The 14,016-nt window shown below is 32.5% G+C and overlaps 1 protein-coding gene and 1 long non-coding RNA gene across 7 annotated transcripts; one reads left to right on the top strand and one right to left on the bottom strand.

The window, feature by feature from the left end:
* The first annotated feature begins 1,014 nt into the window (after positions 1 to 1,014).
* Positions 1,015 to 5,446, top strand: LOC145317006 (uncharacterized). 6 transcript variants are annotated; one of them, XR_013878813.1, is made up of 5 exons: positions 1,015 to 1,123; positions 1,407 to 1,466; positions 1,982 to 2,062; positions 4,441 to 4,607; positions 5,220 to 5,446. It is a non-coding gene; the product is annotated as an uncharacterized LOC145317006 (long non-coding RNA). The 6 variants fall into 6 exon arrangements; XR_013878812.1 differs by having other exon boundaries at positions 4,799 to 5,446; XR_013878811.1 differs by having other exon boundaries at positions 4,759 to 5,446.
* A 1,449-nt stretch (positions 5,447 to 6,895) lies between these two features.
* Positions 6,896 to 13,993, bottom strand: LOC145317005 (uncharacterized). Its single transcript, XM_080157864.1, has 6 exons — positions 13,913 to 13,993; positions 12,490 to 12,603; positions 11,665 to 11,749; positions 11,291 to 11,362; positions 10,890 to 10,943; positions 6,896 to 9,266 (listed from the first exon to the last, which is right to left on the bottom strand). The coding sequence occupies exons 1-6, from the start codon at positions 13,987 to 13,989 to the stop codon at positions 9,180 to 9,182; spliced, it is 489 nt and encodes a 162-aa protein (XP_080013990.1). The 5' UTR covers positions 13,990 to 13,993; the 3' UTR covers positions 6,896 to 9,179.
* Positions 13,994 to 14,016: the final 23 nt, after the last annotated feature.

Raw genomic sequence — 14,016 nt, 5'->3', positions numbered from 1 at the left:
TTCCTACGTAATTGATGATGAATTTACCCTGAAAATAGGCAAAAACGGCTGAACGGCTGAGCCGCCAGCCGTTACTTTTCCAACTTTTTGTTCGATTTAGGGAAAATAGACCTACCAAAGATTACTCATACAAAAGTTTAGATTGAAATTCGAATTCTAAGTGCCATTTGCTCACTGATTACGAGATGGTTGCATTAAAAAAAACCCCTTAACCAGGAAAAAATTTGCGGTTCACTAAATTAAGTTCAAATGCATTTCGTGAAACTACCCCTTTGGCATGGTAGTTGCTTTCATGGAGTATAACATGGATATGTACTATATTAGAGCAACTGCCATACAAAATTTTAGAATTCTACTCCTATTTTAAAGTCTTAAAACTCACACCTTTACAGAATTTTTGCACAACCTACCTCCCCCTTTCACCATGAATTATTTTTGCTCAATTGATCTTTACTAGGTAGATTTAAAGAAAGAATGGCTCTGAAGACGAATGTAGACGAGTCTAGCTTGGAAGTGCCTTTAGATTGGAAGGACTGATTGAGAGAGTAGATCTTGTTAACAAAAAAATGCACATCTTTTTAATTCATAACAAAATTTTAAGGATCCATCTTAAAACAGGAGGCATTCCGTAAGACCTGGTTGTTGTTATTGTGAACCATTTCTTATCACTGCTTTTCAGATCTAACATTAAAGGGACTTTCTTTGTTTATATTCTATTATATAAAGTATTTGTATTATAAAGTAATACAATATTTTTTTCTGAAAATCTTATAAATTACTGGTCTCAATGGGTTGTACTTCTAAGTGAAGCGTTATAAATGTCTTAAGCTATTTTGAGGCTAGAAGCTAGGGGCGAAGCAATTAATAATGAATAATTTAGAATAAAAAAATAGTAGGTAATCAATTTTTTGAAAGAGAGAAATAAAACCAATTTACACAAGATTGATTTTTTTGAGAATTAATATTTTTTTATTTATAAATATAAATGTAAGAAAGTCTAATTTAATCAGATGTGGAATCTACAGGTCCTGCCTAGAGGATTTTCTAACATTATTTCTTCTTTGGTGATCTGCGCTGCTGTTATTGACCTGTATGCTAACATTATGTACTTGCATTCTTCAGGAAAGGATTATTTATTGTTACTTGTTATTAACAAGGATTGTTACCTACTTGTTTTATTCAAGGCTTTTTTTAAAAAACCTTCAGGGGTGTATATTCTGCATAACATCCTATGCTAAAGGGGGGTGGGGGAAACTAGGGGATGAATGAAATATTGTCCAGCAGGAGTAATAAAATTATCCTGATCAGAATATACAGTGTATACAACACCCCTGACAACCTTTTTTATTTTCACTAAAATCTATAAAAAAAAAACCCAATTTGTATTAATAATCTTGGAATATAGGGAGATACTGACTCTGTATGACTTGTCAACTTGTATCCTGTTCTGGGGATGGGGCTGATAAGTAAGTTTATAGATAGATAGGTAGATATACGGGTATTTGATAGCTAAAAATGGTAGACATCATATGAATGGACAAATGCTACAGTTCAGATTTTTGGTCAATTCAAAAGAAGAAAAAATTATATATGTAAGTAAGCTTGGATTGATAATAAGAGGTCTGATACAGTACCTAATCAATATTATTAATAGTAATTTGAAATGATAGGTAGTTAATTAAAATCAAGTTTCAAACTGTAAACAAGTGCACTTATACTTTCTATGGCTTCTACAACATATTATTTTGTCAGACAAATAGGCTTAACAAATATTAAAGGTTTAGGTACCAAATTGTGGCAATGTCTCAATATTACTTACAATTCGAATTTCGATCTTAAATTTTGCATGAGTTATTCTTGGTAGATCTATTTACCCTAAATTGAACAAAAAGTTGGAAAAGTAACTGCTAACGGCTCAGCTGTTTAGCCATTTTTGGCTATTTTCAACGCAAATAGGTAATTTGTCTAATTTGTAATCTAGGTTCGAGTTGCAACTGGTGTACGTTACTTGGAGAAGTCTACAACATTCAATTTTCATATCATGATTCTAATTGGGGAGAAGGTGAGGTAGTTAATTGTTATATAAACTGTAAAGTTCATTTCATGAGTTTGGGTACTTAACCTTTGAATCTTATTTTTCAGAATATAATAAGTATAGATTAAGGGGGGGGGGCACATCTGACACTTTTGAGTAAACAGGGAGCATAGGCTTTGTCTTAGGAGTGAGAGGATAGGTTATTTAGGAAAAAAGTTTAGTTTTGGGGTGTATTTTCCTTATATTTAAAAAAAATTTTTGATGGGTCTCCAGGTTCAGGTGCTGCAGGCTGGAAGGTCACTTCTGGACAGGTGTAAATGAAAAAAATTTGTTTTAAGAGTTAGAGATCAACTTATTAAACCAAATATGCATCTTTTGGGATGTTATGAGCATATATGAAGAAAAATAAAAATCAGCCTCCAGAATGAGGTCCTGCAGGCCTCCAGGTGAATTCTGGACAGGTAAAAACTGGAAATTTTTAATTTTATAGTTAGAACAAAACTTATTTAACAAAAGTTGCTACTTTATGGATGGTATTAACATATTTGAAGAAAAATTTGAAATCAGGCTCCAGGTTCAGGTACTGCAGGCCTCCAGGTGGATCCTGGAGAAGTAAAAAATAAAAATTTTCACTTTTAAAGTTAGAGCATAACTTCTTTAACAAAAGTTGCTACTTTATGGATAGTACTAACATATTTGAAGAAAAATTTGAAATCGGGCTCCAGGTTCAGTTACTGCAGGCCTCCAGGTGGATCCTGGACAGGTTAATACTATCCATAAAGTAGCAACTTTTATTGAAGAAGTTATGCTCTAACTTAAAAAGTAAAAATTTTTAGTTTTTACTTGTCCAGGATCCACCTGGAGGCCTGCAGTACCTGAACCTGGAGCCTGATTTCAAATTTTTCTTCAAATATGTTAATACCATCCATAAAGTAGCAACTTTTGTTAAATAAGTTTTGTTATAACTTCAAAAGTAAAAATTTTCAGTTTTTACCTGTACAGAATTTACCTGGAGGCCTGCAGGACCTGAACCTGGAGCCCGATTTCAAATTCTTCTTCAAATCAGTTTATACCATCCATAAAGTAGCAACTTTTGTTAAAGAAGTTTTGTTCTAAATTCAAAAGTAAAAATTTTCAGTTTTTACCTGTCTAGAATTTACCTGGAGGCCTGCAGGACCTGAACCTGGAGTCCGATTTCGAATTTTTCTTCAAATGAGTTAATACTTCCATAAAGTAGCAACTTCTCTTAAATAAGTTTTGTTCTAACTTCAAAAGTAAAAATCTTTAGTTTTTACCTGTCCAGAATTCACCTGGAGGCTGATTTTGATTTTTTCTTCATATATGCTCATAACATCCCAAAAGATGCATATTTGGTTTAATAAGTAGATCTCTAACTCTTAATACAATTTTTTCTTTTCATTTATACCTGTCCAGAAGTGACCTTCCAGCCTGCAGCACCTGAACCTGGAGACCCATCAAAAAAATTTTTAAATATAAGGAAAATACACCCCAAAACTAAACTTTTTTCCCAAATAACCTATCCTCTCACTCCTAAGACAAAGCCTATGCTCCCTGTTTATGCAAAAGTGTCAGATGTGCCCCCCCCCCCCCCCTTAGATAATTAAATGAAAAATTACTTTTCCAGGCGGTGTTTGTGTTTAATCCAAAACTGTCTAATTTGTGATGATAAGTCACATTTTGATAAAAATGATTGTAAGCATAAGTTACAAGAATACCGTCTAACATATAGAATTGCCCCTTCTCTAGATCAATTTGTTGATGAAAAGATAAGGGGGGGGGGGGTGGGTGTGGATAATGCCACTTTTTGAAACCTAAAGTAAAACGTACATGATCTCAGCCCATAAAAGATTTACAGCTCTAAAATTCGGCACAGCAGTTGCTTTAGTGGAGAATAATATGGAACTGTGAAGAAACACTGCCGCTTCCGCTGAAAACCACCATTTCCCTCTGAAATTGTTTTGCCTTTTTTGCAAATTTAACAGTTCTGGATCATCTGAGATAATTTTTTTTTCTCATAAAAATTATATTTTCATGTGACCCTTTTAATATTTCAAACATGTCAATATTACAAATGAATTGTAAAAAAGTGTCAAGTTAAGCTATAAGGGAAATTCTTATGAAAAAAAAAACACTTTATCTCAGATGATTGAAAATTGTCTATTTTGGTGAGAAAAGGCAAAAAAAAATTCGGCGGGAGCGGCGTTTCCGCCACCGTTTCTTCAAAAAGCAACTGTTGTGCCAAATATTAGAGCTGTAACTCTTTTATTGGCTGAGATCATGTGCGTTTTACTTTTGGTTTCAAAAAGTGCAAGATTGCACCCCCCCCCCCCCCACTTTTTTATCACTGATATTTTGTACAACCCAATCAATATCTTTACTTTCAGGAACACCAATCAAGGGACCACCTGCTAATAGCCGAGCAAATGGGACTCATACCGAAAGCAGAAGTTATTAGTTATCAAAAACTCTTTTTGTTATCTCTAAAAATCTTATTAAAATTATGACATTTGTATATTTCCATTAAGTTTTCGTTTCTTCCTTGCTTTCAAAAGTAAAGTTTGTTTTATTGTGGTTTACCTCAAAGTGCCTGCATGTATTCCTATGACTAAACCCTACGGAACAAACAGTATCCAATCTAACCTAACCTGACCTAAACAAACAAAAACTCTGGTGATAATCTGTACTCAACTAGGTACTTTGAGGGGAAACTGCTGATGTTATTATTTACTTTTTCCTTTTGAGTATATAAATTACGTAGATCAATCTTTCATTGTGATTTTGAAAATTATTCTAGTAAAAGTACCCAGGGATATTACGAGCTAAGACAATCGATGATAAAATGAAGTACAAACCCAATTTCAATATTCAAAATTGCCCCCTTTTATTGGTGTTTTATTAGTTTTGACACTAATGGTTTGTAAAATCTAAGATTTTATTAGGTTTCCAAAGATTTCAAAAAATTTTAGTTTTGTTTTAAAAATTTGGCTATCCTATTATAAAAGTAATATGCTTTTTTTCTCTGTAACGAAGGATCTCACTAACCGCAGAACTGATTTAGTTATCCTTTTCAAGGAATATTCAAATATGTCCCAGGATGGTTAGGGAAAATAGATCTACCGAGGATTACGCATGCGAAGTTCCATGACAAAATTCGGATTTTAAGTGCCATATGCGCATTGATTACGAGATGGTTAATTTGAGATTTAGTTTCAATTCTTGTCTATTGTATTGCTCCTTTACTCCTGTGAATTCATGATAAATTATGTAATGCTATTGTGATATGTTTTTGTTTAATTTTTATTTAGTTGCACAGCTACTTCATATATATTATTGATATGAAGTATTTGGTATATTATTCACTTTTTAATTTAAATAAATTTTAATAAGAAAGTAATATCTTAATTTAGGCATGGCAACTCTACAATCTTAATATCTCTTTAAGTCTGTTAACAATTACTTTGATGTACGAGATTTCATGCACACTGATAAAGTGTTGTTCACAGATGGCTAAGATAATCCACCCCAATTACCCCCTCCCCTTATAGTGGATGAATGAACTTACCAATAAATGAGGTACATATTTCCCAGGATCAAGGTATTACCAACAAGCGAAATAAATTTCCAATTAAAAGTGTTTCTTCCATTACTTCCTGACTAAATAGAACTAGGATGACAACATTAATAAAAGCAAAGCCTAAACGGCAAGCCAAACAATCATGAACATTTATGCCGCAGAACTGTACAAGCATAATATAAACGTACAAGTATAGATAAAATTGTAAGTAAAGGGGGGGGGGGGCGAAAGTGACACTTTTTGAAACTAAAACTAAAAGTCAACAAAGGAATTCAACTAAAAAAGAGTTACAGGTCTGAGATTTCGCATGGCAGTTGCTTAATAGGGGTACAATATGGAACTGTGAAGAAACGGCGGCGCAACCGCCGAAAACAGTCGTTGCCCGCCGAAATTTTTTTCGCCTTTTCTCAGCGGTTGCGCCGCCGTTTCTTCACAGTTCCATATTGTACCCCTATAAAGCAACTGCCATGCAAAATGTCAGACCTGTAACTCTTTTTTTAGTTGAGTTCCTTTGACTATTAGTTTTGGTTTCAAAAAGTGTCACTTTCGCCCCCCCCCTTTATTGTAAAATTGAGTAAATATAGGACAAACTTACAGTTTTATGACTTGACTATAAAGATGATTTCCTTATAACATTGTACCTTGTTTTGATGCAAAGATCCAAATTGATAGGACAATTCTAACATGTTTCAATTAAGAGCTAACCTTTCTGAACATTCATACAGACTGACCCTAAAAAAATAACGCTGCTTGGGAGGGTGGTGGTACCCTAAAATAGCCATAAACCTTTCCAGGACCTGTGAGAAACTACCCTGTTAATGAGAACCTGATCGGTTCAGGGGTAAGCGAGATACTTCAAAATGACATCTTGTTAATTTATTATACAGATAAAGTGAATTACAGAATAGCCTTGCTAATAAAAATGACAAATGTTTTCATAACAATTTTAAAGTTTATTTATGTAAAAAAAATTGACTGACATACAAAGTAGAAACTAAAAAAAAATTTTAAAAATAATCACAAACAATCTAACAAATGATTGATAAAAAAATATTTTTTAATTACCTTAAATGTAAAAAAAATCAGACGGGTACTTAAAATTTTGAAAAATAATCCAAATAATAATACAGGCAGGTACAATTGATGATCAAATATATATATATGTTGGAAATCTGACTATGAATTTTTTATAGCTTTTAAAGCTTTATCACATATAGTTTATCACAAAAAAATAAGTATATCATAGATGGTATTGATAAATAACAAAAAAGCAAACAAACAATTTTTTATAGAAGTATACGAAGCACATAACTGGAACATTTTATATCTTTATGTTGTAAAGAAAGCATAATTGTTAGTCTGTACGACCATGTGTGTACTGTATAGGTTAGTCTACACAGACTAGACTGCACAAATCACAAATAGACTAATAAAATAGGAGGATATGCTGACAATTATGTTATTAAATTTTCATGTAATTATCGAGTAAGTTTTAGTTAATGGGTAATATATGCTCTTTGAATATTTAGGTTTAATCAAAAAAATAAACACATTACACTTATTTGAATAAGAGGGATACAAATAAAATTACTTAGCTGAAAATATTTCTAACTGCGATATAAAATCAAATTTATACTATTAAGTATGGGTTATCATCAATTAAAAAATCTACCATATCATAAATAAAAATCTGAAAATATATGCAGCAAAATATTTTTATTTCGGATGCAAAATCCCTATAATCAATGAATTGATTGTTTAAATTAATATAATAAATAGCTGGCTAAGTAAATTAAATAATTAGAAAGATAAGTATTTTTCAAATATTCATAAGTTTTTTTTAATGCGCCATATCGTAATCAATGCGCAAATGGCACTTAGAAATCGAATTTCGATATCAAACTTGGCATAAATAATCCTTGATAGGCCTATTTTCCCAAAATCTAACAACAAGTTGGAAATGTAACAGCTAACGGCTCAGCAAATCTATCAATAACATGGGACTCAACTTTTTGAACCATATTTTTGCTTTAACTCAAGTGAAATTATCTTAAAACCTTTTTTTAGATTTCTAGTTCCCGCTGCTACCGACTAGAACCGGTTAAAAACGTCTGGGAGCGGCAAAGAGTATGATGTGTAGGTAGGACTTGTGTCGGATTTGCCTTGAAAATAGCCAAAAATGGCTTAACGGCTGAACCTTAAGCCTTTACAAACTTTTTGTCCGATTTTGGGAAAATAGACCTAACAAGGATTACTCTCGCCAAGTTTCATAACGAAATTAGGATTCTAAGTGACATTTGCGCATTGATTACGAGATGGTTGCATTACCCCCCCCCCCACACCTTGTTTTATTATTATAAAGTAACCTTTTTAAACTCCAAGGCTTAAAAAGATTACCTTTTAACTAAATGATTTGAGATATTAAATGTGAAACATTAATTAAGGAAAACAATTCTTTTAAAAGGAGAAGGCAGAAGACTTAATTTTATTAACCAAACCTAAAAGACAAAAAAAACTTGACCAGAAAAGGTAACAACACTAAAACTTGGAATTGCAGTTTCTTTAATGTAGCACAATGTGCAACTGTGGAAACAACACACAGCGGCTGAACCGCCGAAATAATTTTGCCTTTACTCTTCATGAGAAAAACATATCGGCGGGAAACGGCGCTTTTCGGGTAGTTCCATCACCCCCCTTAATACACAGTTCTAAACTGTACTAAATTAAAGCAACTGCAATGCCAAGTTTGAGAGCTATAACTTTTTTTTGGTTGAGTTCCTTTGTGTTTTAGGTTTGGTTACAGAAAAGGTCTCATCTGCCTCCCCCCTTTATAATTTATATACAATAAAATGATGAGATCAGTATGATAGGAGGACATGAACTATACAGAGATCCCGTAAAACAAAATGTTAAAGCTTCCTACAAACAATAGGACGTTTTGTGGAAATTGATTCAAAAATCTTACGTTTATCTGTAAAAATGTTGCAATTCATAGTTTATGTTAGAATTTCAATCAATTGATATTAACATCTAACAATTTGAAAAATTAAAAAATGACACTACTTATAATCATTTTATCTGGCTTTCCTAATAAATGTTTTATAACAAACTATATTACAGGCTTTCTAGGTTTTCAACATTTTTTTTTACAGGATCACTGTAGTGTATAGTTCGTTTCCCCATTTGTTCTGGCATTATTTGAAATACTTATCATTCTAATTTTCCAATAAAAATTATTAGGTAGAAATTATTAACTATTGGTCATAACTTGATTTAAATTACATGAACATGATCATTGGGACAATTAAGTTTAATTATTACTAAGACAAGATAATATCATAGACCTTGGCATTAATAAGGAGTAAAAATAAATATAAATGGCAGTTTACTCAACTTTTCAACAAAACAAAAATTTAATAAGTTAATTTGATAAAGTTTTAAGAAAGTTAATCAGAGGTAGATGATTACACAGCAACAATTTTAAAATTACTCAAAACTGTTTCAGCTTTAAGTTCAGATATAATAATGAAAGCACATAACTGGAACATTTTACTTAAATAAAATAGCATTTTTGGCCTGGGTTCTGCATGTTCTGGTTACAATGTGGCGTTTCAGACCCAAACCACTATAAAATGCCTACAATAGTATTCAGTATGTCAGTTTTTATATTTAAATAATGAAAAAATTTAACCTTTGTAATCCGAATCTGCCCAATTTTTGGACACAGAATCCGAATCCGCAATTCAAATTTTAAAAAAGAAATTTAAAAAGTGGCAGACAAAATCCAAAAAAATATTTTATTCTTTCTTAAGGAAAATGGTGGGGAGCATCCAATTTTTTTGTTATTTTATTAGGTTAAGTAAGGGTTATAGAATGGCCGCTGTAGAGGCTAATCCTTTTTTATTCATAAAAAGACCTTTACAATATAGCTTTAATCCGGAATCCGAAAATCCGCAAAAAAACAAGAATCCGCAATCCACGGATTAATCCACTTTATTTTTTGGCAGACACCAAAAAATGAATTAAAATGACAATAAAGTTGAAAATCTTATAAATTTTTCTAGCTCCCCCCCCTCCCCCCCTACAAATGAATTTGAGGGTGCCATAGGACTAGGCCTTCGTAAAATTTTAATTAACATCCTCCCCCCCCCCCCACAAAAAAATAAGGTTAGACGTCCTTTCCTATATGATTTGAAGATTACCCCCCTCAAAAAAATTCTAAAGGGATAGTTGCACCAAGTGCATTTTTAAAAAAAGTAGTGAACTGTAAGTTTTTTCTATTTTAAATTATCGCTTAAAATTAAAACATTTGACCAGGGATTTTCCTCAAAAAATGAGTTTTTCATTTTTATTTTAGACTTTGTACATGTTACATATGGCGAAAACTTTTATGTCAAAAATACAACTTTAGATAGCATTTACTAGTTAATAGAACTTCAAACTTTTTATACAAGAAAATACACATAACAAAGAATGACCAAAAAAATATATTATATATATATAGTAAAGTACTTAGAGTAGTGAACTTTTTTATGTTTTATTAGAATATATTAGGCATTGGATAAATATGATTATGTGTTAAAGAATTTTAACATTGACCTCACCAAACTTTTTTTATTTGAGAATATCTAAAAAAGTTTCCTAATATGTATATTGTATACCTACCCAAAATATCAGTAGAAAATGATTTGCCGCATATTTCACAAGAGGTTAAAAAAAATTGAACAGGGACTACTTTAAAAACTTGCCCCAATATATATATATATATATGTTGTATGGTTAGTTGGTATTTCCGCGTCAGATAATGTGTGTATCATAAGTAAACAGGATTATTATATTTATTTTTTAAAAACTATCTATAGAAAACCTGTCCTATGAAGAACCAGACGTTATTTTTTATGTTTTTTAGTCACATGCCCAAAGGGGAACCCCTATTAAATTTTTTTTCAACTCTTATGAAATATGTGGCAAATCATTCTCTAATACTGGTGTTTTGGGTACACATATTATGAAAAAATAGACCATCTCGTGTAATTTATGAGGCAAATCACTTTAACTTTTTTAGATATTGTCAGATAAAAAAAGTTCTGTGAGTTCAATGTTAAAAATTCCAACACATAATCATATCTATCCAATGCCTAATAAATCTACTAAGACATATAAAAGTTCAATACAAGTACCTTAACTCTTTAAATACACTTCGTGGAACTATCTCTTTAAATTTTTTATCCTCGCCTTAAATGAATGTTTGGTATTTACCTTCTGGCAATACTTACAATTTCCAACCAATTCCCTGCCAATCCTCGTACAAACCTAAAGCAAATAAAGTATGTATTATATAACATGTTTAATATCTATACAATAAGCTTGACAACAACATTGAAAAGCAATTTCTATACTCTGTGCATGGTAATGGGTTGCGCCTGTTTTGGGCCAAGGCATTCCCCCTACTCTTACTATTTATGTTGCGCATCTGACAAAGCAGTAGTAGGAACTATTTTTAGCGTCTTTAGTTATGCCACGTTGTTGTACCGAGAATGAACCTATCACGACGACTAGTGGATGCTCTACGTACTGAGTCACAGTTGCTGGTGTTAGAAAACAGGAATATTTCGACACAAGTTTAAACAAAAAGCAATGCATGCTATAACTTGTATTACCTTTTTTTTTAGGTGTGTTTTTAAGTTTCCTTTGGTCGTCAAAGGTGTTTTGCACAGCATGCAGATGTATTTCTGAAACATAAATATCATAAGGTAATGCTTCAATGCAAGGAGGGGAGGGGGGGGGGAAGATGCCCCCCCCCCCACAGGATTAACAAGCAATCTTATTTTGTGTGCTTATTCCTTAATCTTAAAGAAAATTTGGCAAAACCTTTTTTTTTCTGGATGACTCACTTAGTTAATTAGTATTACCCGGCCCAAATACTAAAATCTTAATAAAAAGTAACATAAGAAAAGGCTACCAGAATAAAAAAATAAATGTAAATGCTTAAGATATATGACTTATTTTGCCAAAAAGTAAGCAATAAACTTACTTTCACAGGGCGGCCTCTTTTTTTCTTTCTTTCTTTTTTGATGGGTGATGGATCAAGTATATCTCTTCCCCTTCTCTTTCTCTTGCTATAAATATTATAAAATTAGATAGTCACAAATATTAAGTATCAAGAAAAATTAGGTATTTTAGGACTTTAAGACAGAGGAATGCTAAAGTTAGGCATAGTAGTAGCTTTATTTAGATATAATGTTGTACTATGAAGCCGGATGCCGACAACAACCTTCATTTATACAACTTCAATCATTGAATACCAACTATTTTTTAAAAGTTTTACTACTCTATGAAAATAAAAATCACATGCAACACTGCAAATATAATGTGAACTAGGGGGGGGGGGGGGGGGGTTAGGGGGGTAATGCAACCATCATTAAAGTACGCACATAGCACTTAGAATCAGAATTTCAGAAGAAAAAGGTTCATTATAGCTACCAACAGAAGTTTAATTGGAAAAAAATATCCATGATTAGATATCTTAAGATAGTCTAAAAAATTACTAACCTATATGGCTGTTACACAACTGCCATATTTTTAATAGTATTTTTGAGCTTAGCACCAAGAAAACCCTACCTCTTTACAGTATATGTACATGTCAAAAGCCATCAAAAAAAAGAAAAAGAATTAATAGCAACATGTCAAATAAATGAAGTTAAAATGTGAAACTTTGTTATACTAAAAAAAATAGGTAACAGCTGAGCTGCGGCCATTACCCATTTCTTAAATAAGTACAAGTGTATTTTTGAAACGTGATGCAAGTACAAATATTGTATCCAACAAATGGGCCTCATAGAGAACTTTATTGAATTACCTTTCCTGTATTTCTTCTTGTGGTTGTTCTGAGTCTGGGACAGGAGATTTTTGTGACTGACAAGGCTCTGAGTCTTGGACAGCAGATTGTTGGCCACATATTTCTTGCTCCTTTCTTGAACATTAAAAGGGGGTTGGCGGAAGTGACACTTTTAAAAACCAATCAAGGAACTCAATGAAATAAAGAGTTACAGCTCTGAGATTTGGAATGGCAATTGCTTTTAAGAGGTACAACTTAAAACTGTAAAGAAAGGCGGCGGAACCGCTGCTCCCGTCGAAAACCGCCGTTTTCCGCCTAAATTCCAAGTGGAAATATAAGGGAAAATTTTAACCTCAGATGATTGAAAATGGTCTCATTTGGCGAGAAAAGGCAGAAAATAAATTTCGGCTGGAAACAGCAATTTTCGGCGGGAGCGGCGGTTCCGCTGCCGTTTCTCCACAGTTCAATATTGTACCTATTAAAAGCAACCGCCTTGCCAAATCTCAGAGCTGTAACTCTTTATTTAATTGAGTTCCTTTGACTTTTAGTTTTGGTTTCAAAAAGTGTTACTTCCGCCTCCTCCCTCTAAAATTGGGAAGGGGATGGTTGACACCCAAATTTTTTTTAACTTTCTTTTCTATATGAAAAATCTGGGTTTTTCATTCAACTGCCCCCTTCCAGGATGACAACCTCTATAAAAGGACAAACAAACAATAACTCATGTAATGTGTGAGAACTTAATTAGCAGAACATTTATTTGCAGTTCTATTTTTTTTGTTAGCCAAATTGCAGAGATATATGAAACCGTAGAAGGACATATTTGTACAGGGGTGTATATTCTGCACAAGATCCATTTGTTTCCCCTGCTGCAAAATTTTTATTTTCTTACCCTAGTTTTTTTCCAGCAAGGAAGGGGAAAAAAGAAAAACTATTTTCAAAACTCTTTATTTTATTCATATTATTCCCCCTCCCGCATATTTTTTTTAGTTTTTTTCACCAGAGTAGAGAAAAAGGGAAAAAAATGCTTTCAGTTGTCTTAATTTTTACATTTTTTCCCCCCAACCACATATTTTTTTATTTTTTTTAACCCCCCCCCCCCTCACCCGGGTCAAATTTGCAGAATATACACCCCTGTATTTCATTTATAGGATTTAATGCTTAGCTTATATTATTCTGCATTGTTGTCCTTGGAGCCATTATTCCAAAAACATGAAGAAAAGGATAATTCATACAAAAAGTTATTGTTAAAAAAAGTTTGAAATGAGCATGTTTCAAATAGATGCACAGACGATTACAGGGTTGCTAGGCTTTCTAAATCGTATCTAACTGTTATAGAATTCATCATGGAAAGTTTAAAACGAAGAGGACAATGTAAGATTTATTAAGTAACAAAAATAGCTTATCATGTTGAACGGACAGACATACTTTCAGACAAAAATAATACCTTGAGATGATAGTCCCATCCGCTAGCATCTCTGGAAGATTTGCGAACAAATCTAGCTGTAACAACAAGCTATCCATTTTTGATTCTGTAATGTATAAATAGTT

Source organism: Acartia tonsa, chromosome 4, assembly GCF_053477335.1.
Source record: "Acartia tonsa isolate MP-2025a chromosome 4, ASM5347733v1, whole genome shotgun sequence".
Lineage (NCBI taxonomy): Eukaryota > Metazoa > Arthropoda > Copepoda > Calanoida > Acartiidae > Acartia > Acartia tonsa.
The sequence above is the reverse complement of the archived record's forward strand: the minus strand, read 5'-3'. Positions and strand labels throughout refer to the sequence as shown.